General features: G+C 44.8%; 1 protein-coding gene across 1 annotated transcript in view; it reads right to left on the bottom strand.

The window, feature by feature from the left end:
* SLC12A4 (solute carrier family 12 member 4) overlaps positions 1 to 27659 on the bottom strand; it is a 504360-nt gene that overhangs the window by 455070 nt on the left and 21631 nt on the right. The window contains 3 exon segments of the mRNA XM_075325791.1: positions 5401 to 5547; positions 16359 to 16490; positions 24439 to 24533. Coding sequence (XP_075181906.1) covers positions 5401 to 5547; positions 16359 to 16490; positions 24439 to 24533 — 374 coding nt within the window.

Here is a 27659-nt window from a genome sequence, read left to right as displayed (position 1 = left end):
GTCCTGAATGGAGTATGCTGAGCCTTGTAGTTCTGCAGCTGCTGTCTGTCTGTATGGAGAAGAGCAGACAGCAGCTGCAGAACTACAAGGCTCAGCATACTCCATCCAGGACTGTATGCAGAAGTTTTTTGCCCACCAAAAAAATGACGTGGGCTTCGCCATATTTTTGTATGCTAGCCAGGTACAGCAGGCAGCCACGGGCTGCCTCCAACCCCCAGTTGCCTATTTGTACCCGGCTGGGAACCAAAAATATAGGGAAGCCCGTTTTTTTTAATTATTTCACTTATTTCATGAAATAATTAAAAAAAAACCCGACGTAAGCTTCGCCCCATTTTTGTGTCCAGCCGGGTACAACTAGGCAGCGGGGGATTGGAATCCGCAGCACAGGTTAGCCCGAGGTTTCTGGGCGCCTCTGCTGCGAATTGCAGTCCGCAGCCGTCCCAGAAAATGGCGCTTTCATAGAAGCGCCATCATCTGGCGCTGTATCCAACTCTTCCAACAGCCCTGGAGCCGGGTGGCTTGTTGGGTAATGAGTTAATACTGGCTTTGCTTTACTAGCCAGTATTAAGCCAGAGATTCTTAATGTCAGGCACGTTTGACCCGGCCATTATGAATCTCCAATAAAGGGTTAAAAAAAAGACACCACACAGAGAAAAAATACTTTAATAGAAATAAATACACAGACACATTAGAGACTCCATCTTTATTACCCCCTGTCAGCCCAATAAATCCCCAATAAACCAGCGCTGATAAGAGGTTTTTAATAGAGGCTTAAATTATAAGCAGCAATTTCAGCGTTCCAAGTGCCTTTAAATGAATTTGAAGAAACTGCACTTCAGGATTGTAGTGAGGATTGTAGTGAGGATGAGGTGCCCCAGCCCATTACTTGATGGGCTGGGGCACCTCATCCTCACTACAATCCTCACTAGTGTAGTAGTAGTGACGATTGTAGTGAGGATGAGGTGCACCAGCCCATCATGGGCTGGGGCACCTCATCCTCACTACAATCCTCACTAGTGTAGTAGTAGTGACGATTGTAGTGAGGATGAGGTGCACCAGCCCATCATGGGCTGGGGCACCTCATCCTCACTACAATCCTCACTAGTGTAGTAGTAGTAGTGACGATTGTAGTGAGGATGAGGTGCACCAGCCCATCATGGGCTGGGGCACCTCATCCTCACTACAATCCTCACTAGTGTAGTAGTAGTAGTGACGATTGTAGTGAGGATGAGGTGCACCAGCCCATCATGGGCTGGGGCACCTCATCCTCACTACAATCCTCACTACAATCGGGAAGCAGCGTGCAGCCTTCACTCCGTGAGTGATCAGTGCTGCTAGCGGTAACAGCAGTAACGCTGACAGACGCGTTACCATAGCAACGGTGCTCCCGGAGCCGCGGTTAGCGGTGGCGTCACCGCTAACTGCGTTGCTATGGCAACGGTGATCTCCGTTAAGGACCGGCTGTGTCAGCCGGTCCCTAACGGACCGGGGAGTCGACCGTGTGCTAGAGCATATTGCCGGTACACGGCGATACACAAATGTGCACCGTGTACCGGAGAGATGCACTCGCAGGTCCTACATGACGTGTCATAGTCATGTGACCAGTCTGTAGCCAATGAGATAATAGCCACGTGACTGGTCACATGGCTATTTTGACGTCACGATAGGTCCTGCTTCTCTGCTGGCAGTGCCGGTCACCGGGAGGATTCAGCGATCATCGGATGGAATAGCGGCAGGAGACAGAGTGCAGGAGGGATCGCAGGGACCGGTAAGTGTTATGGCAATGTTTATTAACTGTTTGTGTACATTTATCATGCATTTTTATGTGTTTGTGATTGCCTCCGATTATAGCCTATTGGTTCTAGTTCGGTTCGTCGAACGTTCGACGAACCGAACTCGAACGGGGCCCCCGTTCGGCGAACCGACCTCGAGCCGAACCGCGACCGGTTCGCTCATCTCTAGTAGAGAGGCAAGATATAGTGTCCTGGGATCCAGAATGAGGCAAGGGAAGTTAACCCCTCACATAAACAGGCTAGAGCTGGGTGTAACCACAGCAGAGAAAAACTGGCCTGGATCATGACACAAACAATATGGGGATGTATAGCCATCATACCGCTCAGGAAGGAGACTGGTTCTGTGTAGCAGACATGAACGTTCTTTGGTCATACATGTGCATATCAACTCATGAACAAAAGCAAAAGACCTTGTGAAGATACTGCCGGAAGCTGGTAAGATTGTGTCATTTTCCACAGTGAAACGAGTACTTTATCAACATGGGCTGAAAGGTCACTCTGCCAGGAAAAAGCCATTACTCCAAAAGAAACATAAAAAAGCCATATTAATATTTGCAAATGCACACATGAAAAAATACCTTAAACTAAAATTGAGCTGTTTGGCCATAATGACTATTATAACACCAATGCCACAAAGCCGTCAAAAAGCTTGCTAATATGCAATGTAAACACCAAAAAGGGGGGAAAGCAAGCAAAAATGCAACAATTGTAATAAAATAATACTTTATTTATGACAATTAAAAATACATATTGATCAAATGGAACCACCCAATGACTGATGGAATATTAAGATGGGGGACACAGCACCTACGGTGATAAACCATACCACCATTAATTGCAGGGATAATGTAAAAAATCTTAATATATACATATATATATATGCTTTTCGGTAAAAACACAGCCATAAGAATGAAATGCAATACTAGTGTATCAAGGCATAAAGTAGCTATTTGAAAAAGAAAGTGAAAGAGGCAGTGACATTATCATTGAAAAGCATACATAATATTACCACAGTGTAAAGTATCCACAGCGGGTATAGGTGCAACGGCCCCCACCAACACTGACGCGCGTTTCGCAGCTCGTGTGCTTCGTCCATAATGGCTATTGTTACATTTGGAGGAAAAAGGGAGAAGCTTTGAAGTCTAATAACACCAACCCAACTGTGAAACATGGGGGTGACATGTTGTGGGGTTGTTTTGCTTCAGGAGGGACTGGTGCACTTCACAAAATAGAGGACATCATGAGGAAAGAAGATTATGTGGCAATACTGAAGCAACAGCTGAAGACATCAGCCAGGAACTTAAAGCTTGGGCAGAAATGAGTCTTTTAAATGGACAATGACCTGAAGTATACTGCCAAACTGGTTACAAAGTAGCTTAAATACAACAAAGTCAATGTTTTGGAGTGGCCATCATAAGACCTTGACCTCAATCCTATTGAAAATATATGGGCAAGGCGGAAAAGGCAGGTGCAAGCAAGGCTCAATTACACCAGTTCTGTCAGGAGGAATGGGTCCAAATTCCTACTAACTTATGGTGAGAAGATTATGGAAGGATAACCAAAATGTGTGACCCACGTCATACAGTTTAAGGGCAATGGTACCAAATACTAATGAAATGTATTTAAAATTTTGACTTTGCAGAAGGTAATAAAAATGCATTAAAACATTCTCTCATTATTTTGGCATTTGGCCAATTTAAATAAATTTTGGTTCCTAATAGACCTAAAACAGGAAAGGCTTATTCTGATTTCATGTCAGATAGTGAGAAAAACATGCAGATTTATCTTTTTAGATAGTGTACGTAAATTTCTGGTTTCAACTGTATAAGCATTTATTGGAAAAAAAAATTCTGTAGTCTTTATTTTCTGATTTTTTTAATTTTTTTTTAATTTAGTTTTTATATTGGACACTAACTTTCAGAGGTCTGACTGCAGGTGCACTGTACTGCAACGAACAATCATCTACTGCAGGCATTATCACTGAGGCTGCTCAGTCAGATGATCTTCTGACAAAAAAAAAAAAAACGCATCAAAATACGATGCGATTTTGATGTGGCATTTTGCCAGGAGATGCAGAGTTGGTGTAGGAATATGCTGTAGAAATTTAAGGACCAAATCTGCATTTTGACGCAGTTTTGTTGCGGCTTTCTGCCAGAAGATCCAAATTTGGTTCTGAAATGTTTTGACCAATCCCGAATTTTACAGTCTAGATTCACCCATCACAAGTTATAGCACTTGTGTCTAAGGCTAAGTTCACATTTCCGCTAAAATGTATCAGTCGAAATCCGCTGCTATGGTAAACAACGGAATCTGTTTAGCGGATTCCGTTGTGTCCCATAGACTTGCATTAGTGGCGGATTGCGACTGATAACCCTGCGTTGCATCCGCTGCGTCGCGGTCCGACGTTTTTTGACTGACCGGGAGCAAAGCAGAATGTAACTTTTTTGGGCCGTCGAAAACAACGCACCGCGCAGGAATCAGTCGCCATCCGCCACACTTGCAATGTATGTCTATGGTGCTGGATTCCGTCGTAATCCGTCTTACTACTTGAATCCAGCGCTGGATTCCGCCATGCTCTACTGAGCATGCCCAGCATGTTTGACACGCCAACTGGGCTGTCCCAAACACAAACGGATCATGACTGATCCGTCAAAAAACGGACGCACAGCGAATGCAACGGACGCAACGGATCAGTTTTTTCACAGGATTCCTGTGAAAGGAATCCTGTGAAAAACACATCAGTTGTATCAGTTGACATCTAAAAACCAACTGATCCGTTGCTGACGGACCTGACGGATTGAAAACAACGGAAGTGTGAACTTAGCCTTAGGCTAAGTTCACACATCCTGTGTTTTGCATCAGTCACAATCCGTAGCCTTGAGGAATTACGGAATCCTGCAAAATATTTTGCAGGAATCCTGTATTTCCCCATAGACTTCTATTAGTGACGGATTGCGACTGATGACCCTGCGTTGCATCCGCTGTGTCGCGGTCCATCGTTTTTGACTGACCGCCGAGCGGGGAGCAACGCAGAATGTAACGTTTTTCGGGCCGTCAAAATTAACGCGCCGCGCAGGAATCCGTCGCCATCCGTCAAGCTTGTAATGCATGTCTATGGTGCTGGATTCCGTCGTAATCCGTCTTACAACGGAATCCAGCGCAGGATTCCGTCATGCTCTACTGAGCATGCCCAGCATGCTTGGCACGCCCACTGGGCTGTCCCAAACACAGACGGATCATGACTGATCCGTCAAAAAACGGACGCACGGCGGATGTAACGGACGCAACTGATCCGTTTTTTCACAGGATTCCTGTGAAAGGAATCCTGTGAAAAACACATCAATTGTATCAGTTGACATCTAAAAACCAACTGATCCGTTGCTGACGGACCTGACGGATTGAAAACAACGGAAGTGTGAACTTAGCCTTATTTGAATTTAAGAATGCTGAATTTAGGACACTCCATTACAATCATGACATACAGGTGTGTTACAACTTGGGAATGGGATCCTTTTCTGACAAAAAAAATAATGTGCAATTTAACATTTAAGGTTTTATTTTTCACACATTTTATTGATTAAAAAAAATATATTTATAATTTACTTACACAGCAACAGCATATTAGTACAATAAGAAGGGTTTGGAGTACTCCAGCTGTGCCAACTATCCATGTCAGTCGAAGAAACAGTATCACTCCTAGGATATTTTGCAGACAGGGAAGGTAGACACCCATCAATGTACCCATACTGGGAGACTGTAAGGCAAAAGTAAACAAAAACACATGATTTAAGGAAATAGAACATTGGTGGATATAAAGAGAAATGCTTGTTAGATTTATATTTTTTGCCCCACAAAGAATAAGCTCTCATGTAATCAACAGAAAAAAAAAAAAAGTTTCGGCTCTGGGAAGAAATACAGTAAAAAAGCAAAAAAAACGAAATTGTTTGTGGCAGGAATGGGCAGTTTGCTTTAACGACAATTTGTAGAAATTCTTGTTTACAGAAGGGCAAAATAATTCTTTAAAGCTTAAAGAATAATTATAGAATAATTATAGGACATATGCTGTTGAAAACAACAGTCTGTATATATATAAAAAGAAAAAATGTTTAAAAAAGATTCAAGCAACTATAATAAGTTAATAAATTAATTTAGGAAGAGCAACAGCCTAGCATCTTTACTGTGGTATCTCCACAAAGTTCAATCAGATCAGTCATCATGGAGAAGCCTTGCAAAGCCGCAATAACTATGGCTGGTTTCAGACGTCCGTGTTTAATCAGGTACCAGTCACACGCATGGTTATGGTCATACGTGTGTCAAACGTGTGTCTCACGTGTGACATCCGTGTCTGCATACATGTGACAGGTACCGGAGAAAACACGGGTCTGTGAAATAAAAAGATTTTTCATACTTACCTGCTTTCTCCGGCTCTGCTGCCTCCCGCTCCTGACCACTGCTCATTATATTCATCGATTATTCACCGCACTCAAGACCTGGAAGCCGGAGCATCGCGGGGACAGCGAGGGATACAGCACCGCCAAGGACAGGCAAGTATTCTTCAGCACAGTGACATCCAGGAGGTCATCGGAGTTCCCAATGAACTCTGATGACATCCTGATGACTCCCGCGCTACAGCTGCATGGGTTCATCAGAGTTCACTGGGAACTGTGATGAGTCCCCTATGCTGTCCCCGCAATGTTCCGGCTTCTAGGTTCTCACCACACACACACACACACACACACACACACACACACACACACACACACACACACACACACACACACACACAGTGATGCGGTCCCCGGCACTGAAGTCCCCAGCGCTGCTCCACAGGGCATTGAATTTTCAGTGAGTGGCGATAAGGAGCGTGAGGCAGCAGAGCCGGAGACAGCATCGCTGGAGAGAAGTAAATAAAAAAATTTTTTTTATTAAAAAGACCCATATTTTCTTCTGTATGTTTTACACTGATGTCACAAGGATCACATCAGTGTGCGTTCCGTGTGACATCCATGCTGCCAGAGATGCCTGCGTGTGTGCGTGCGGGGTCATGAAAGGTCACATGGTCCATGTGCAAACACGGACGTGTGAGGCACATCAGAGAATAACATGGGTACGTGTGACATCAGTGTTAAAAACAGATGTCACACGTACCTAAAACACGGACATCTGAAACCAGCCAAACATTGTGATTTTAGCAAATAAACAGCAAGAAAGCCCAGTAAGTAACAACGCTGCAATCAGGGTGTCTGTCCCTATTTTGTTCTGCATTCAGCTTCGGAAGAAAAACCTGATAAAAGATTTCTCTTAAAAACTCCAATAGTTGAAATTTGTTTGATCTATTTGCTAGGCCTGAAGAGCAGTTAGTTGAAAGAGGAAAAAATAATCATAGAAATGTACAATCTTTCCTAGTTTTATGAAAAAAGAATTAAGTGCTGCTGCGCTACAGGATAAAGTAATCAACAAAATTGAAAATACGTATGTTAGTGAATACTGAATAAAAAGCCTGCAACATAAATGATGGCTTAAGGGGCACTTTGCACGCTGCGACATCGCAGGCCGATGCTGCGATGCCGAGCGTGATAGTCCCTGCCCCCGTCGCAGCGGCGATATCCTTGTGATAACTGCGGTAGCGAACATTATCGCTACGGCAGCTTCACATGGACTCACCTGTCCTGCGACCGTCGCTTTGGCCGGCGACCCGCCTCCTTATTAAGGGTGGCGGGTCGTACGGCGTCACTGCGACGTCACACGGCAGGCGGCCAATAGGAGCGGAGGGGCGGAGATGAGCAGGATGTAAACATCCCGCCCACCTCCTTCCTTCTGCATATCCTACGGAAGCAGCGGTGACGCCGGTAGGAGAGGTTCCTTGCTCCTGCGACGTCACACACAGCGATGTGTGCTGCCGCAGGAGCGAGGAACAACATCGGACCGTCGCGTCAGCGTCATTATGGATTACGCCGACGCTGCACCGATGATACGATTATGACGCTTTTGCGCTCGTTAATCGTATCATCGAGCCTTTACACACTGCGATGTCGCATGCGATGCCGGAAGTACGTCATTTTCAATTTGACCCCACCGACATCGCACTTGCAATGTTGTAGTGTGCAAAGCCCGCCTAAGTGCCCAAATACACAAGAAATCACTATTAAAAAAGGCCATGTGGGACCCAATCAATACTAAAATCAACACTAGATGAAAGTCCACATGGAAAAGAGTTATTCTGTCCACATGATGAAGTGCAATGGAATGTTGAAACACTTATTTCAGCCTAAGTCCTGAATGATGAATACAAGATGTTGCCAACACTGTGTACATGCCGTTATGTAGAGATAACAAAATGTCCAATTCTGATTGTCTGGATCTTGAAAAAAATGTCCCTGATACTTGAAAACTAGGGCAGGTCCGCAAGGTAGTGTCCCTGAACAATTGAAACAACTACATTACGGCATGTGCACATTGGTGGCAAGGTCTTGTATTCATTATTCAGGACATCTGTTGAAGTATTTTGTGCCATTCTATTATACTTCATCATATGAACTGAATAGCTCACTCTGCTACGTGGACTTTCATCTATTGTCTCTGCACTATCCAGTAAGTGGCCGCACACTGTAGTAATGATATGTATTGACTGGGCCCCACATGACCTTTTTAATAGTGGTTTCTTGCCTATTTGGGCAGTTAGTCCATCATTTATGATGCAGAATTTTTATTGCGTATTCACCAACATACATATATACAATTTTGTTGATTACTTTATCCTGAAGCGCAGCAGCACTTTATTCTTTTTGCATAAAACAAGGAAAGATTGTACATTTGTATGATAATTTTTTCCTCTTTCAACTAATTCCTCTTCAGGCCTAGAACCTAGCTTTTTGTTGCCTATTTGTGCACTTAGCCTGTAGAATATAACATGGGCTATTTACTGAATATGTACCAACTGTGGGATTTCAGCTCTGGTACGCGATGGCAGGGATGCAGTCAAGAGGCACACACCAGTTTGCAGTCCAAAATCGATCAGTATTTTATTCACACTTAAAACAAAACTTAAATGCAGTTTTTCTTCTAAGAAAAAAAAAGGGTAAAAGTCCAGCTTGGCATGCAGCACAGCAATGAAAGTCGAAGACATACCAGTCTATTAAAGGGAACCTGTCATCAGAAATTTGGCTTTCAACCTAAACGTTTCCCCCTCTGCAGCTCGTGGGCTGCATTCTAGTAAGGTTTCTATACTTTTTGTGCCCCCTTTTAAACCAAAATAAATACTTTATAAAACTGTACCTTTCGGTTTGAAAATCTTGTAAATTATCCCATGGGGGCGGGCCGTGTGGCGTCCGTTGCTGTATCTTACGTCGTCCCCCATGCTCCAAATCATCCCTCAGGACGCCGCCCACTGCGTTCGAGGTCCCGTGCTCGCCGGGACACCTAGTGACGTGGTGGCAAGCACGAGAGTATGGGCGGCGCTGTGATTGCATCGCAAGTGCCCGCCCATACTCTCGTGCCCGCCCTTTCCCCACTGCCTCCAGCGTTCTGCGCCGGCCCGACGTCACCTCCTTCCCATCGTACCCTGCAGCAGGAAATAGATGGGATTTGTGGAGCAGGCCACTACAGGAGAAGCGGAGGATCTGAGCGACGTACAGAGGGGAGAGCGCGCCCACGAGAGTATGGGCGGGCACTTGCGATGCAATCACAGCGCCGCCCATACTCTCGTGCGTGCGACCACGTCACCAGGTATCCCGGCGTGCACGGGACCTCGGGCGCAGTGGGCGGCATCCTGAGGGATGATTTGGAGCATGGGGGACGACGTAAGATACAGCAACGGACGCCACACGGCCCGCCCCCATGGATAATTTACAAGATTTTCAAACCGAAAGGTACAGTTTTAGAAAGTATTTATTTTGGTTTAAAAGGGGGCACAAAAAGTATACAAACCTTACTAGAATGCAGCCCACGAGCTGCAGAGGGGGAAACATTTAGGTTGAAAGCCAAATTTCTGATGACAGGTTCCCTTTAAGAGAAGGGTTTTCCCTTCACACAGATCATCTGCTCCAGTTGTCCAGCCCAACCACCCTCACACTGAAGTTCTGGCTGACTTTTTATGCTGTGCTAATCATTCACCTGACCTAGCAGAACGATACAGGCCAGGATTAACCTCTTCTCTGCTGCTCATCAGTGCAACCACCATACCCTTTACTGCATGTGATCAAATCCTGTATGGTCAGAAAAACGTCCTGTGTATTACGGTTATAATATAGAGCTGGTGTAATTTTTCCTTCCCCCACCCCCTTTTGGTTTTAATTATGAAGAAATAAAGAAGGAAATTTGAATTTTATACGGTGCTGGATTCCCACCCTTTTTTTTTTCTCATGTCTTCATGTGGATACCGGCCACAGGTTTTTTCATTTATACGATTACGGCTACATTCATACATCAGTTTTTTGGCATCAGGCATAATCCGGCAAAAAATGGATAAAACGGATCCGGCGTCTGCACGGCTGTCACACTGCTCTGGCGGCTTCTCCTGCTTTTGAAAATGCTGTCCGCTTATTATTCCATCTCGTATTCCCTGCTTCCCCCGCCCACCGGCGCCTAGGATTGGTTGCAGTCAGGCACGCCCCCACGCTGAGTGACAGTTATTTCTCACTGCAACCAATCACAGCCGCTGGTGGGTGGGTCTATATAGTGCAGTAAAATAAATAACTAAAAAAAAAAAAACGACGCGCGGTCCCCCCCCAATTTTGATATAGCCAAGGAAAAGTCACACGGCTAATGGCTGTTATTCTCAGTATGGGGAGCGCCACGTTATGGGGAGCCCCCCAGCCTAAAAATATCAGCCAGCAGCTGCCCGGAATTGCCGCATCCATTAGATGCGACAGTCCCGGGACTCTACCCGGCTCATCCCAAATTGCCCTGGTGTGGTGGCAATCGAGGTAATAAGGAGTTAATGGCAGCCCATAGCTTCCACTAAGTCCTAGGTTAATCATGGCAGGCATCTATGAGACACCCCCCATGATTAATCTATAGTGAAAGTAAATAAACACAAAACACCGAAAAACCCTTTATTTGAAATAATTTCAAATCTCATTCACCACTATATTAACCCCCTAATACCCCTCCAGGTCCGACGTAATCAACACGAGGTCCCACGACACTTTCAGCACTCCTACATCGAAAGCTGACAAGAGCAGCAGTAGAACACCACGTTCCTGTGAGCTCCACACAGCAACTGAAGTAAGTCGTGCTATCAGCGGGGACGTCACTCAGGTAGTGCCTGCATGTGCGCGGTGATGATGGGGACGGTAGTGCCTGCGTGTGCGCGGTGATGATGGGGGCGGTAGTGCCTGCGTGTGCACAGTGATGATGGGGGCGGTAGTGCCTGCGTGTGCACAGTGATGATGGGGGCGGTAGTGCCGGGGTGTGCGCGGTGATGATGGGGGCGGTAGTGCCGGGGTGTGCGCGGTGATGATGGGGGCAGTAGTGCCGGGGTGTGCGGTGATGATGGGGGCGGTAGTGCCTGCGTGTGTGCGGTGATGATGGGAGTGGTAGTGTCTGCGTGTACGCGGTGATAATGGGGGGGTAGTGCCTGTGTGTGCGTGGTGATGATGGGGGGCGGTAGTGCCGGGGTGTGCGGTGATGATGGGGGCGGTAGTGCCTGCGTGTACGCGGTGATAATGGGGGGGGTAGTGCCTGCGTGTGCACAGTGATAATGGGGGGGGCTAGTGCCTACGTGTGCGCGGTTTTGATGGAGGCGGTTGTACCTGCGTGTGCGTGGTGATGATGGGGGCGGTAGTGCCTGCGTGTGCGCGGTGATGATGGGGGCGGTAGTGCCTGCGTGTGCGCGGTGATGATGGGGGTGGTAGTGCCGGGGTGTGCGGTGATGATGGGGGCGGTAGTGCCGGGGTGGGTGCAGTGATGATGGGATCTCTCTCGCTCTTGGCATGAAAAAAAAAAAAAAAATCATTTTTTTGTGGCATCAGTTTTTACTACACAATCTGCGACGGATCCGTTGCATCAGGCACAAGCCGGATTGTGCCTGATGCCAAAAAACTGATGTGTGAAAGTAGCCTACTGGAACCCGCATGAAATTATGCTAGACCTCAAGCAGTTTGGATTGTGGCCTCTCCACTCTTCCTCCAGACTCTGGGACCTTGATTTCCAAAGGAAATGCAAAATTTACTTTCATCTGAAAACAACACCTTCTACCACTGAGAACAGTCCAGTTCTTTTTCTCCTTGGCCCAGGTAAGATGTTTCTGGCATTGGTTATTGGTCATGAGTGACTTGACACAAGGAATGCGACAGTTGTAGCCCATGTCCTGGATACGTCTGTGTATGGTGGCTTTTGAAGCACTGACTCCAGCAGCAGTCCACTCCTTGTGAATCTCCCCAAAATTTTTGAATGGCCATTCCTTAATCTTATCAAGGCTGCAGTTATCCCAGTTGCTTGTGAACTTTTTCTACCAAACTTTTTCCTTCCACTCAACTTTCAATTAATATGCTTGGATATAGCACTCTGTGAGTAGCCAGCATCTTAAGCAATGACCTTTTGTGGCTTACCCTCCTTGTGGAGTATGTCAATGACTGCCTTCTGGATATCTGTCAAGCTGGAATCTGTCAAGTCAGCAGTTTTCCCAGGATTGTGTAGCTATGAGCCAAGCATATTAAGGGAAATTTGAATTAGGAAGCTGAAAATGTTTGGTAGAATATAATTTCTGGACAATGCAGTCTGGGTTTTATTCATTGCTAAGCCTTATAAGATTAAAATTAAAGACCAGAAAGACCAGGAGCTTTTGCAAAATATTAGAAAAGATTTTATTCATACAAAATGACATATAATATGAAAAGGACATAAGATTAAAAAGTGCTATATGGGGAAAAACCCAAAAGGCATGTGGGACAGAGGAGCGCGTTCATGACAATATCATAATAGCAAGGGAGCTAGACAAGAGGGCTAGATAAATAGATGGTTCAATTTATGTAATAGCAATTAAAGCCCCATACCGACTGCTTACCCATAAGTGAAGAACATCGCTCATAAGTCCCACTACCAGACAGACCCATCCAATGCGCGTTTCGCATCGCACATATCAGCTTCCTCAGGGCGGGTTAACTCACAATCCCAGAAAACGAACCTTTTATTACACGTGTAACAATCCCATTGGATCATTCAGAGATCACTCTAAAGTATCGCTATTGCGGCGCATGCGCATCGCCCGTAAGGCGGCCACTTCCGCCCCATCCGGCAATGCAGACAGAGGAGGTACCCGGAAACAACAGATAACTAAGGACGCAAAAGCGTCACTCCCCTCGCCGCACGTACGCCGGGCGGGACAGAGGGACGCGTCACAGGAGCGACGGGCATGCGCACAGCGAAAAAGATCCAGCCATGGAAACCACAGACTATAAACACTCAGATGAAAATCACTGATTATAAGCACAGCAGGCAAAGGGGAAAATGGACAATAAACACACTACCAAGGAAAGTGTTATTCAAAGTCGCTTATCACAAAGACACAAATTCATCACATTTAGCAACGTTGCCATTTCTTAAAGTGACAGTGTCTAATTACTTTCCATATAGTGAGACTTGATCATAGATGGCAGTCATGCGTATTTCTCATGCCTTTGCTCATGTTCCATAACTGGATCTGAATGACGGTCCTATAGGACTGGGATTGAGAGTATAGGTTTTAGATTTATATAAAACATAGCACATAAATAAAAACATAAATTAAAATGGCACAGTATCACAAAATTATTTACTTTAGAAATAATTATCTGAAGGAACAGGACAAGAAGATAGGAAGAGGGGTATTACAGAAATGGCGCAAAATTAATCGCCTCATTTGAGCCCATAGGAGCGACGGTATCAAGCGTAATAATCCATCTCATTTCACTTTGTGCTAACAATTTTTTCACATTACCACCTCTTATCCCACAGTGGATTATATTTATCCCTCTAGCCATGAACGTTTTTGGATTACATGAATGGAATTGCCTAAAGTGGCGGGGGATGGTTTTAAGTTCAGTCGTTTCGGTCGCCGTCTTTGCCGCCACAATGTTCCTCACATGCTCTCGGATTCTAACTCTCAATTCTCTTGAAGTGAGACCAATATAAATCTTATTACAGCCACATGTGGCGTAATAGATTACATTGCTTGTATCACATGAAATGTGTTCATTGATGAAAAAAGTCTTCGTTCCATCACTTGTCTTAAAATCCGAGGATCGAGAGACATTGGGGCAGGAGAGACAGTGACCGCACGGGAAACAACCCTTAATGGGACCCAATGCACCAAACATGTTTTCTCCCTTTGGAGCAACATAATGGCTTTTAACCAGTAAGTCTTTCAGGTTCTTACAACGTCTAGCAGTCATTAAAGGTGTTGCTGGTAAAAAGGACTTTATAGAAGGGTCTGACTGCAAAACGTGCCAATACTTATTAAGGATTCCCCTAATATCTTGCCATCTCTCATTAAATGTCGAGATAAACTGTACGTTTTGTGTTGCATTCTGCAACGTCTGTTGTGTTTGTCCACTCTTTCCACACAATAACTCATTACGGGGAGCTGTTTTGGCCCTCTGATATGCTTTTTTCACACACCGTCCACTATAGGCCCGAGCTCTAAACCTCATCCTAAAATAATTTGCATGATCACGAAAGGAACTGTCCTGAGAGCAAATCCGCTTAATTCTTAGGTATTGTCCAATTGGGATAGCTGAGACAGTGGAGCTGGTATGCGCCGAAGTGGCATGGAGCAATGAATTCACGAAGTCTGCTTTCTATAAACATCTGTCTGCAGAGCCATTGCCACATCAACAAAAATTCTAATATCTAGAAAATCCACTCCACTGTCACTTTGGTTAAATGTTAATTTGATGTTATATGTTTGTCATTGAGTTGGTCCGTGAACTCCCCGAGCTGAGATGTAGTTCCATGCCGAAAATCCGAGAGCATGTGAGGGACATTGTGGCGGCAAAGACAGTGACCGAAACGACTGAACTTAAGAGGATAAGAGGTGGTAATGTGAAAAAATTGTTAGCACAAAGTGAAATGAGATGGATTATTACGCTTGATACCGTCGCTCCTATGGGCTCAAATGAGGCGATTAATTTTGCGCCATTTCTGTAATACCCCTCTTCCTATCTTCTTGTCCTGTTCCTTCAGATAATTATTTCTAAAGTAAATAATTTTGTGATACTGTGCCATTTTAATTTATGTTTTTATTTATGTGCTATGTTTTATATAAATCTAAAACCTATACTCTCAATCCCAGTCCTATAGGACCGTCATTCAGATCCAGTTATGGAACATGAGCAAAGGCATGAGAAATACGCATGACTGCCATCTATGATCAAGTCTCACTATATGGAAAGTAATTAGACACTGTCACTTTAAGAAATGGCAACGTTGCTAAATGTGATGAATTTGTGTCTTTGTGATATGCGACTTTGAATAACACTTTCCTTGGTAGCGTGTTTATTGTCCATTTTCCCCTTTGCCTGCTGTGCTTATAATCAGTGATTTCATCTGAGTGTTTATAGTCTGTGGTTTCCATGGCTGGATCTTTTTCGCTGTGCGCATGCCCATCGCTCCTGTGACGCGTCCCTCTGTCCCGCCCGGCGTACCTGCGGCGAGGGGAGTGACGCTTTGCATCCTTGGTTACCTGTTGTATCCGGGTACCTCCTCTCTCTGCATTGCCGGATGGGGCGAAAGTGGCCGCCTTACGGGCGATGCGCATGCGCCGCAATAGCGATACTTTAGAGTGATCTCTGAATGATCCAATGGGATTGTTACACGTCTAATAAAACGTCCGTTTCCAGGGATTGTGAGTTAACCCGCCCTGAGGAAGCTGATATGTGCGACGCGAAACGCGCATTGGATGGGTCTGTCTGGTAGTGGGACTTATGAGCGATGTTCTTCACTTATGGGTAAGCAGTCTGTATGGGGCTTTAATTGCTATTACATAAATTGAACTATCTATTTATCTAGCCCTCTTGTCTAGCTCCCTTGCTATTATGATATTGTCATGAACGCGCTCCTCTGTCCCACATGCATTTTGGGTTTTCCCCCATATAGCACTTTTTAATCTTATGTCCTTTTCCTATTATATGTCATTTTGTATGAATAAAATCTTTTCTAATATTTTGCAAAAGCTCCTGGTCTTTTCATACTATTATGGAGTGGTCTTTTTTTGAGATTTTGAAAAATGTTTGAGATGTGCCCTTTGATCAAATTTATAACAATCATTAAAATTAACAGAAATAAAACACTTAAAATAGATTGCACTGTTTGTAATGACTACTATATATATATGTGTTTCCATTTTTGTATTGAATTACTGAAATAAATTAACTTTTTGATGATATTCTAATTTATTGAGATGCACTTGTATATGAATAGGTTCATATTAAAATCAAAAAGAGCAATATACAGCTGTATCCAAAATAAATATAACAATGGGTATATATTATATTATTTAGTCTTCCTCCTTTCAAATGCAGTATTTTTATATATTTTTGTATAGCATAACACTTGTATAAAAATGTATTTCAGGTTATAAGCCTTTACCTTGAATACTTTCTTACGAGAACCTTCTCCGCTTTCAGCTTCTTCATGTTCTTTTGCTCCCTGTGTAAGGTTTGTGTAGTTTACAAGACGGCTAAGAAGGGAAGAAACTTTAGGTCGAATATCCAGCTCTTCCTACAAAACACACAAAAAAGTAAAAAGTTTGGCACGTTTTTTTTTCTCTTCGTAAACAATTTGTTATTATTAATATTAGGACTTGGAGATATATATTTATTTTTTACATTATTTATTGGTCCCACTAGGGGACTTAGGTCAGTGATCTTTTTATTGCATTAATAATACTCTGTAGTACTAAAAGGTACTGTCACACATAACGAGATCGCTAGCGAGATAGCAGCTGAGTCATCGTTTGGTGATGCAGTAGCGATCCCGTTAGCGATCTCGTTATGTGTGACACCTACCAGCGATCAGGCCCCTGCTGTGAGATCTCTAGTCGTTGCCGATTGGTCCAGGTCATTTTCTTCAAAGGCGATGTCCTGCTGGGCAGGACACATCGCTGTGTTTGACACTGTGTGACAGGGTCACAGTGACTGCTGAGATCGTTATACAGGTCGCTACTGCGACCTGTATCGTTCCTGCATCGCTGGTAAGATCTGACTGTGTGACATCTCACCTGCGACCTCCCAGCGACTTACCAGCGATCCCTATCAGGTCGCATCGTTTTCGGGATCGCTGGTAAGTCGTTGTGTGTGACTGGGCCTTTATGTACCACAGTGAATTATCTCAACTGACAGTCCTTGACTGTTTGCCAATCAGGCTCAGACCTCAGTGGTGAAAGATATTGGCTGAAAGATAAAGAGTACAAGTAAAGGCCCAGTTACACACAACGACTTACCAGCGATCCCGAAAACGATGCGACCTGATAGGGATCGCTGGTAAGTCGCTGGGAGGTCGCAGGTGAGATGTCACACAGTCAGACCTTACCAGCGATGCAGGAACGATACAGGTCACAGTAGCGACCTGTATAACGATCTCAGCAGTCACTGTGACCCTGTCACACAGTGTCAAACATACCGATGTGTCCTGCCCAGCAGGACATCGCCTTTGAAGAAAATGGCCTGGACCATTCTGCAACGACTAGCGATCGCACAGCAGGGGCCTGATCGCTGGTAAGTGCCACACATAACGAGATCGCTAACGGGATCGCTACTGCGTTACAGAAACCGTGACTCAGCAGCGATCTCGCTAGCGATCTCGTTATGTGTGACGGTACCTTAAGTCTTTTTCAGGCATTCATGTTGCTATCGCAACCGTTGTTATCCCTAGATCATGCTGCAGAGGTGCAGATAGTCTGGAAAAAAAAAGGGATAGATCTCTTATTGTCAGATTAAACAAGTACTGCTGCCACTATTGACAGCGGCATATACAGGGGGTTAAAGTGCTGAAATCGGCACCATGTCCAGTCTCTGCACAAGCAGCAGAAATCTAACTGGGTGTAACAGCTGAACCTTGCTGCGGATGGAACAGGCAGAACTCCTGACCCTGTGCCAACTCCCTGACGTAACTGTACATTAGAAAGCAGTAAATCACCTGCAATCTTGACATACAGTAATGTCATTTTGCAAGAAGGGGTTAACCCTTTTTTGGGAATACATCATGATTATAAACGGACTAGTGATGAGCAAGCCTAAAATGCTTGAGTGCGCGACTTGAGTAATGAGTATAGTGGAAGTCAATGGGAAACTCAAGCATTTTTCCGGCAGAGCCAACCTGAAATGGATAGAAAAGTGCTCAAATGGAATGGGAACAGCAGAGGGAACTTGCCTGGATGCTTCTCAGACTCCCAAGTGGCTGCTGTGAACAATGTTGTCAGAGTATTACGCCACTTTTTTGGACTGACAATAAAAGATACCAACCAAAAAATAAAATGGATTTTATAGGAAAAAATGTTAGGAAACATTATTTCCAGTATAATGACTTGTATATAAGGGAAATGAGAAAACAAGCCTCCTCCACCACTCCACACAGTGTTTCACTACATTCTTGCACACTCTCATTACTTTTAATGGTGAAAAATTACATTTACCTGTAAATGTTTTGGGTTTGTTTGTTTTTTTAAATTTTACTACCTTATCCAGATAAGGTAGTAAAATTTAAAAAAAACAAACCCAAAACATTCACAGGTAAACGCAAACCGGATGGAATAGCACGCCGCTGCAAGATGCTGTGGTAGCCATGCTGGTTCTGTATGCCTTCAATTTTGAATAAATCCCCAACAGTGTCACCAGCAAAGCACTCCCACACCATCACACCTCCTCCTCCATGCTTCACGGTGGGAACCAGGCATGTAGAGTCCATCCGTTCACCTTTTCTGCGTCGTACAAAGACACGGTGGTTGGATCCAAAGATCTCAAATTTGGACTCATTAGACCAAAGCACAGATTTCCACTGGTCTAATGTCCCTTCCTTGTGTTCTTTAGCCCAAACAAGTCTCTTCTGCTTGTTGCCTGTCCTTAGCAGTGGTTTCCTAGCAGCTATTTTACCATGAAGGCTGCTGCACAAAGTCTCCTCTTAACAGTTGTTTTGGAGATGTGTCTGCTGCTAGAACTCTGTGTGACATTGACCTGGTCTCTAATCTGAGCTGCTGTTAACCTGCGATTTCTGAGGCTGGTGACTCAGATAAACTTATCCTCCACAGCAGAGCTGACTCTTGGTCATCCTTTCCTGGGGCGGTCCTCATGTAAGCCATTTTCTTTGTAGCGTTTGATGGTTTTTGCCACTGCACTTGGGGCCACTCGTTTTTCTTTACTTAGAATTTTTATTATGGCAAGAAAAAAGTAGCTAACAGTGTATTCAGTAGGACTATCAGCTGTGTACCCACCAGACTTCTGTACAACACAACTGATGGTCCCAACTCCATTTATAAGGCAAGAAATCCCACTTATTAAACCTGACAGGGGACACCTGTGAAGTGAAAACCATTTCCGGTGACTACCTCTTGAAGCTCATCAAGAGAATGCCAAGAGTGTGCAAAGCAGTAATGAAAGCAAAACGTGGCTACTTTAAAGAACCTAGAATATAAGACATTTTCAGTTGTTTCACACTTTTTTGTGAAGTAATTCATTCCACATGTGTTAATTCATAGTTTTGATGCCTTCAATGTGAATCTACAATTTTCTGAATCATGAAAATAAAGAAAACTCTTTGAATGAGAAGGTGTGTCCAAACTTTGTCTGTACTGTATCTATATACAGTGTATATGTGTATATATATATATATATATATATATATATATACACATACATACATACATATACACACATACACATACACACACACACAATTCACAATTAGAGAACACTCATTTCCTAAAAGTTAAGGTCAATGCGTAGTCCAATGTGATTATATCCCAACATGAGAAAACTCGCAGTATTTTAAAGCTTATTTCATGAATTTAATTTTTTTTAAAAGCACATAAAAAAGTAAAAGGCGATAAGAACAAGAACACTGATCAGCATTAGAGAATTTCAGATACTTGCAAGTTATTGGTTTTAATCTGGCACCTACTGCTAATTTACTTAATTATCTGACAAACCCTATTTAACTGCTAGCCTAACTTTCCAGCACTACCCGCATACTGCTTTGGATGACGTATCCGGCCATGGGAACTGATTATGGTTATGCTACGCCCCACTTGCAGGCCGGGTGACTACAAACATTGACGTAGCAGAGAATGATTTGTTCTTAAAACACGGTGAGCTGGAAGGAGTGTCCTGGGGGCGGTCACGGAACTCTATACACACATGTTTTTGATGTTAAGGTGATTGTCCAGCACATATATACCCTCGATCCACACTAGTCCATCATACGTCCCCTGAAGAAGAAGGTGAAACGCGCGTTGGGACAGGCAGGTGTGCGGTATCTACATCACTGGTCAGTACAGGCTTAGCACTTCGGCTTTTACATGTTACATAGTGACTATATTACTTTGGGAAATGGCGGATAGATCGTTTTGGCCCCTACAGTTACAGGTTTGTATTTTATTAACATGGTCTAAATTCTTGAACATTACTGCCAACTGTTGCTGACCTGTTTTTGTATGAACTAAAATTGTATACATATTTCTGTATGGTACCTGCTCACCTACTATTGAGGATTTACTGCTGTGAATTATGTTATTTTGGTAATACTGTTCTATTGTTTTAAATGTGAAATAAAAATTATTGGTTTTATTAGAATGGAGTCATACCACTTTTTCTCTGGCTAAATAACTTTCCAGTTTGCAGTGACTTTGCAAAAATGGTGTGACATTCCAAAGTGACTGAAACTCTCTGGCAGCAGGTTTTCTAGATGAAGACTGGAAGAAGAGTGGACCAAAATCACACCAAAGCAGTCTGAGAGACTAGTGATGTGATGATTATAATTTTTCTCTGTGCTACAGTCATTGCTGTTCTTTAATTATGATCAGAGAGATAATGTTTTAAGGCATTTTTATTACTTTCTGCAAAGTCAAAAGTTTACATACTTTTCATTAGTATTTTGGTACTATTGCCCTTAACCTGTATGACTTAGGTCAATCGTTTTGGATATCCTTAAACAAGCGTCTCACAATAGTTGGTAGTAATTTGGGCCCATTCTTCCTGACAGAATTGGTGTAACTGAGCAAGGTTTGTAAATCGCCTTGCTCGCACCGGCCTTTTCATCTTTGCCCATACATTTTCAATAGGATTGAGATCAGGGCTTTGTGATAGCCAATTCAACACATTGACTTTGTAATCCTTAAGCCACTTTGTAACCAGTTTGGTAGTCTACTTCAGGTCATTGTCCATTTGGAAGACCCATTCCTGTCAGGTCATTGTCCATTTGGAAGACCCATTCCTGTCAAAGCTTTAAGTTCCTCGCTGATGTCATCAAATGTTGCTTCAGTATTGCCACATAATCTTCTTTCCTCAAGATGCCCTCTATTTTGTGAACCGAATCAGTCCCTCCTGCAGAAAAACAAGCCCACAACATGATGCTACCACACAGTTGTTTCACAGGTGGGATGGTGTCCTTTGGCTTCAAGAAGCGGGAAAGAGCAAGGGAGAAAGAGAGCGAGCGACTGCAAAAAGAGCGCAAAAGAGAGCGCAAGAGAGGAAAAGAGAAAGAAAAAAAGAGAAAGAAAGAGGTTTTGCTTTTTAATTACTTTCTGCAAAGTCAAACATTTACATACACGGAGTACTATGCCTGTAAACAAAATAAGACAGCCCATATGATGTCATGTCTTTGGAAACTTCTGATAGATGTTGCCAATAAACCTGAGTTAATTAGAGACACATCTGTGGATGTATTTTAATGCACACTTGAAACACACTGCTTCTTTGTGTAGCATCATAGGAAAGTTGAAAAAAAAATCAGCCAAGATCTTAGGAAGAGAATTGTGGATTTGCACAAGTCTGGCTCATCCTTGGATGCAATTTCCAGACACCTGAAGATGCCTTGTTCATCTGAACAAAAAATTATTCACAAGTACAAACAAGATAGGAATGTCCAGCTACCATACCGCTCAGGAAGGAGACAGGTTCAGTGTACCAGTGCTTTGGTCAAACATACGCATAACAACCCAAGAACCCTCCAGAGGTTTTAAAAGTTACCTCAGGACAGGACCATCTCCATATTACACTCCTCACTTCACCTCCACACTGTCTTCAACTGCCATTCTATTTACCTCACACCTAAGCTCCTCCACTTTCTCCTTCTAGAGCGCGCACAAACACAAGCTTTCTTATCAGCTCAAGTGAACAGCCCTAGTAAGTAAGGGTGGTGTCACACACAGCGACAGTGACAACGACGTCGCTGCTACGTCACCATTTTCTGTGACGTTGCAGCGATGTCCCGTCGCTGTCGCTGTGTGTGACATCCAGCAACGAGCTGGCCCCTGCTGTGAGGTCGTTGCTCATTGCTGAATGTCCAGCTTCATTTTTTGGTCGTCGCTCTCCCGCTGTGAAGCACACATCGCTGTGTGTGACAGCGAGATAGCGATGAAATGAAGCGAGCAGGGAGCAGGAGCCGGCATCTGGCAGCTGCGGTAAGCTGTAACCACGGTAAAACATCGGGTAACCAAGGGAAGACCTTTCCCTGGTTACCCGATATTTACCTTCGTTACCAGCTTCCGCCGCTCTCGCTGCCAGTGCCGGGCTCCTGCTCTGTGCACATGTAGCTGCAGTACACATTGGGTAATTAACCCGATGTGCACTGTAGCTAGGAGAGCAGGGAGCCAGCGCTAAGCGGTGTGCGCGGCTCCCTGCTCTCTGCACATGTTGCAGCACAGCGACGCGTTGTCGTTTTGATCGCTGCTGCTTCTGCTGTGTTTGACAGCTAATCAGCAATCATAACAGCGACTTACAAGGTCGCCTGTTACGTCACAGAAAATGGTGACATAACAGCGACGTCGTTGTCGCTGTCGCTATGTGTGAACCCAGCTTAAGTGTAGGCAAATGTTTGTATGTAGTGAACAGCAGAGAAAACCAAATGTCATTAAAGTTGGCAATACATGTTATTTCATATTGAAATAAACATGCAGCCATTATTTGTGACAATCAGGCACAGGGCGTCACGCAGGGCTTGTTCACACCACCATATATTATCAGACGAGTGGTATTAATTTATCGGGCAGTGCTCAGACCAATAATAGGAAATGGGGAAATGCCCATCAATATTTTCTTTTCTCTTACTGATTCGACATGAGAAAAAATTACAGCATGCTGTGACATGACACGCAAATCCGATGCCACTGATGCATTCAAATCTATGGGTGCATGAAAACATAGGAATGCACTTGGATGTCATCCAAGCACAGTCTAATTTCTGCTGACTCCCACAATGGAGAAACTGTGTTCTCCATCTTCGCCTCACTGTGTGCTCCGATTATCTCATCAAGAATTGGATCACACTAAGCTGACAATTAGATCAGAGTTTGATCTAAAGCTAGTGTCACACATAACGACGACGACGACAACGACGTCGCTGCAACGTCACCATATTCTGTGACGTAGCAGCGACCATAGATGATCGTTAGTAAGCTGTCAAACATGTTAGAAAAAGCAGCGACGGAGCAGCGATCATAGCGACGTCGACGGTCGTTGTGTGGTTTCAGACGTAGCGTAGCGTCGCTGCTGCGGTGTCAAACACAAGGATTATCAGCTTATCAGCATGGCGCAGCGGGATAGCAGCGATCAAAAAATTACTTCGAGCATTCAGGAGCGAGCAACGATTTCGCAGCAGGGGTCTGATCGTTGTTATGTGTCACACACAGCGACGTCGCTGTTGAGGTCGCTGCAAACGTCACCGAATATGGTGACGTTGCAGCGACGTCGTTGTCGTCGTCGTTATGTGTGACACCAGCTTTAGTGTCATTAACAGAAAGGACCTGATTATTTTGCATGACAGAACCTATGGTCATGTGACGTTTGCCTAAATATGAAGATTTATCATGGTAACATGTATAGTCTTTTGCTTTAAATTATCAGCTTTTTAAATTTATCAATTTATCGTCTGAGTATCTATTGTGATGGCATTACTCACACAACTTGCTCCTCGAGGTAGCAACAGGAACACTTGTGCTTAAAAAATCCAGGAGGTTTAATCAGCAACACTTAAACCGCTCTACAGAAACATAACACAAGCCCTCTTCTGGCTTCAAAAGAACATAAAGATTGTTTTCCAGTCAGTTCCACTTGCTGTATAATAATAATAGTGTAATAGTTCTATAGAGAAGTTGTATACTAACCTGTACAGGCGTACAGGTTAGTATACAACTTCTCTATAGAACTATTTCCGTGGCGTTCTCAGCTGCCTCCACAAACTGCCCCTGATCAGGAAAAGCAAATCCTCGCTCTCAGAATTTTTTTCCAGAGGTATAACAACCTCCACACACTTACCATATGTCAAACAAACAGACATTATAACATATGAGACACACCCATGGGTGGCATTATGTGGCTTCGATAATCTGACCAATTAAGTCTTGTAGTTCTACAGGTACTTAGAGTTATCATCTTACAGCATCTTCAATAACTTCTTTAAAAAGGCAGATTGCATATGTTATGCAATATAACATACAAAACCACAAACATAATCTCACCTCAAATAAGGCTAGATTTCTGTCGTAGAACTCACTCCTTTGCGTGGCTCAGAGTTTTTGAGGAAATGGACTATTCTCACCGACACTTCCATGACCTGTAAAGTAAAAATAAACAAACAAACAAGAATTGTTTGCTAAAGGTATATTGTATACATTTCGCAATGCAAAAAATAAAATCACTTGTATGATGCCGTAAAAAAAAAAATTAAAATAAAAAAGATGTTAGATATAACCTGCAAATTTAGTGGGCATACTTAGCCTTATACATATTTGAAAGGAGATGGTTTAAAGTATTAGATTCTTCTAATGTGTTCTAACCCTAGACCAGTGATGGCGAACCTAAGGCACGCAAGCCAGACTGAGCACGTAGAGCCCTTTCTGTCGGCACGCGTGCGTCACCTCATTCAGCCACTTTGAACTAGCAGCAGTTCAAAGTTGTGTTGGAGCAGAGGAGACATTTCTCCTCGCTCTGACACTCCTCTCTTAGGCTGTAGGCCTGTTGCCTAGGAGACGGCGGGAGAGTCAGTAAGCAGTGCCGGCCTAATGAAGTCTTGTGGCAGCGCGGGAACAGAGGACCCAGTGGCGCGCAGAGGTGAAGCGGGTGTTAGATGGTGAGTTGTTTTTTTTTTTAAAAAAAATTGTGTGCGGCTGTGACAAAGTGGGGGCAAACGTGGCAACATGGGGGGCAAACATGCCAGGATGCCGGTACATAGACATGCCAGGATGGGGGAAACATGCCAGGATCTGGGAACATTTACGAAAATGGGGGAACATTTACCAGGATGGGGGAACATGCCAGGATGGGGCACATTTACCTTGAAGGGGGACATTTACTAGCATAGTGGAACATTTTCCATGATGGACGCCATTTACCAGAAATGGGATACATGCTGGGATGGGGGAACATGTATCAGGGTGAGGAACATTTACCAGGATGGGGGAATATGCCAGGATGAGTTACATTTACCAGGATGAGGCCATGATGGGGACAAATATACCAGAATGTAGGAAATATATATCAGGATGGGGGACATGTTTACCTGGAAGTGGCCCAGGAAGGGGGGACATAACTACACAACGAAAGGGTAGCAACTCGTACGCATTATGGGATTTTTAAGATGTTCAGACTTTGAAATGTAGATGTGGATTACATTGTTGTATCTGATTGAATTTCATGCTAAAATCTGTCTGTCTAATATGCTGCAAATTTTTCCAGAAACATCAATACAACTGCTGTGTCTGGAAAGGGCAGTGGGAGAGGCTGAGCTTCAATGTGTGGTAACTAAGCACACATGAGTGTGATGCCCTCTGCTGAAGAGAAGACTGCAAAGGGTAAGGTTAAAATTAATTACTTACATAATAGGATTGGTTGGCACTTCGGAAAAAAATTTGGGTTTAGTGCTACAGTTTGGGTACTCGGCCTGTGAAAGGTTTGCCATGACTGCCTTAGACAATGCTTATATCGTAGATAACAATACAACTTTTATGTTTTCATCAGTTGAAGGTACAGTCAATTCTTTCCACTTTGATGTTATTGTTGGTACAGCATCCAGATTTCTACAAATCCATACAATTTTTTTTAGTTTTCTTTTTGGATAACCATACAACAATGGCAGAAGCAGACAGACAAAAGAGGGCCCCTGAACAAAAAACAATACTGTGGAAAACCGGAAGTTTACATATACTATGTAAAAAGACACATATGCATGATTTTCTCACTATCTGACATGAAAGCAGAATAAACCTTTTCCATTTTAGGGAAATTAGGGGTTGAAAGAGACAGAGAGACGGGGGGAGACAGACACGGGGGAGCAGAGAGAAAGAGAGAGAGAGGCGGGGAGAGACAGAGAGAGAGACAGAGGCGGGGAGAGAGAGAGGCGGGGAGAGAGACAGAGAGGCGGGGGAGAGAGAGAGGCGGGGAGAGAGAGAGAGAGAGAGAGAGAGAGCGGGGGAGAGAGAGAGAGAGAGAGAGAGGCGGGGAGAGAGAGAGAGAGAGAGAGAGAGGCGGGGAGAGAGAGAGAGAGAGAGAGAGAGAGGCGGGGAGAGAGAGAGAGAGAGAGAGAGAGGAGGCGGGGAGAGAGAGAGAGAGAGAGAGAGAGAGGCGGGGAGAGAGAGAGAGAGAGAGAGAGAGGCGGGGAGAGAGAGAGAGGCGGGGAGAGAGAGGCGGGGAGAGAGAGAGAGGCGGGAGAGAGAGAGAGGCGGGGAGAGAGAGAGAGGCGGGGAGAGAGAGAGAGAGGCGGGGAGAGAGAGAGAGGCGGGGAGAGAGAGAGAGGCGGGGAGAGAGAGAGAGGCGGGGAGAGAGAGAGAGGCGGGGAGAGAGAGAGAGGCGGGGGAGAGAGAGAGAGGCGGGGAGAGAGAGAGAGGCGGGGAGAGAGAGAGAGGCGGGGAGAGAGAGAGAGGCGGGGAGAGAGAGAGAGGCGGGGGAGAGAGAGAGAGGCGGGGGAGAGAGAGAGGCGGGAGAGAGAGAGAGGCGGGGAGAGAGAGAGAGGCGGGGAGAGAGAGGAGGGGAGAGGAGAGAGGCGGGAGAGAGAGAGGCGGGGAGAGAGAGAGGCGGGGAGAGAGAGAGGCGGGAGAGAGAGAGCGGGGAGAGAGAGAGGCGGGGAGAGAGAGAGAGAGAGGCGGGGAGAGAGAGAGAGAGAGGCGGAGAGAGAGAGAGAGAGGCGGGGAGAGAGAGAGAGAGAGAGAGAGGCGGGGAGAGGAGAGAGAGAGAGGCGGGGAGAGAGAGAGAGGCGGGAGAGAGAGAGGCGGGGAGAGAGAGAGAGGCGGGGAGAGAGAGAGAGGCGGGGAGGAGAGAGAGAGAGAGGCGGGAGGAGAGAGAGGCGGAGAGAGAGAGGCGGGAGAGAGAGAGGCGGGGAGAGAGAGAGAGGCGGGAGAGACAGAGAGAGAGAGAGAGAGAGAGGCGGGGAGAGAGAGAGAGAGAGAGAGAGAGAGGCGGGGAGAGAGAGAGAGAGAGGCGGGGAGAGAGAGAGAGAGAGGCGGGGAGAGAGAGAGAGGCGGGCGGGAGAGAGAGAGAGAGAGAGAGAGAGAGAGGCGGGGAGAGAGAGAGAGAGAGAGGCGGGGAGAGAGAGAGAGAGAGGCGGGGGAGAGAGAGAGAGAGAGAGAGAGAGGCGGGGAGAGCAAGAGAGAGAGGCGGGAGAGAGAGAGAGAGAGGCGGGGGGAGAGAGAGAGAGAGAGAGAGGCGGGGAGAGAGAGAGAGGCGGAGAGAGAGAGAGAGAGAGGCG

The sequence above is a fragment of the Anomaloglossus baeobatrachus genome, chromosome 10 (assembly GCF_048569485.1).
Source record: "Anomaloglossus baeobatrachus isolate aAnoBae1 chromosome 10, aAnoBae1.hap1, whole genome shotgun sequence".
NCBI lineage: Eukaryota > Metazoa > Chordata > Amphibia > Anura > Aromobatidae > Anomaloglossus > Anomaloglossus baeobatrachus.
The sequence above is the reverse complement of the archived record's forward strand: the minus strand, read 5'-3'. Positions and strand labels throughout refer to the sequence as shown.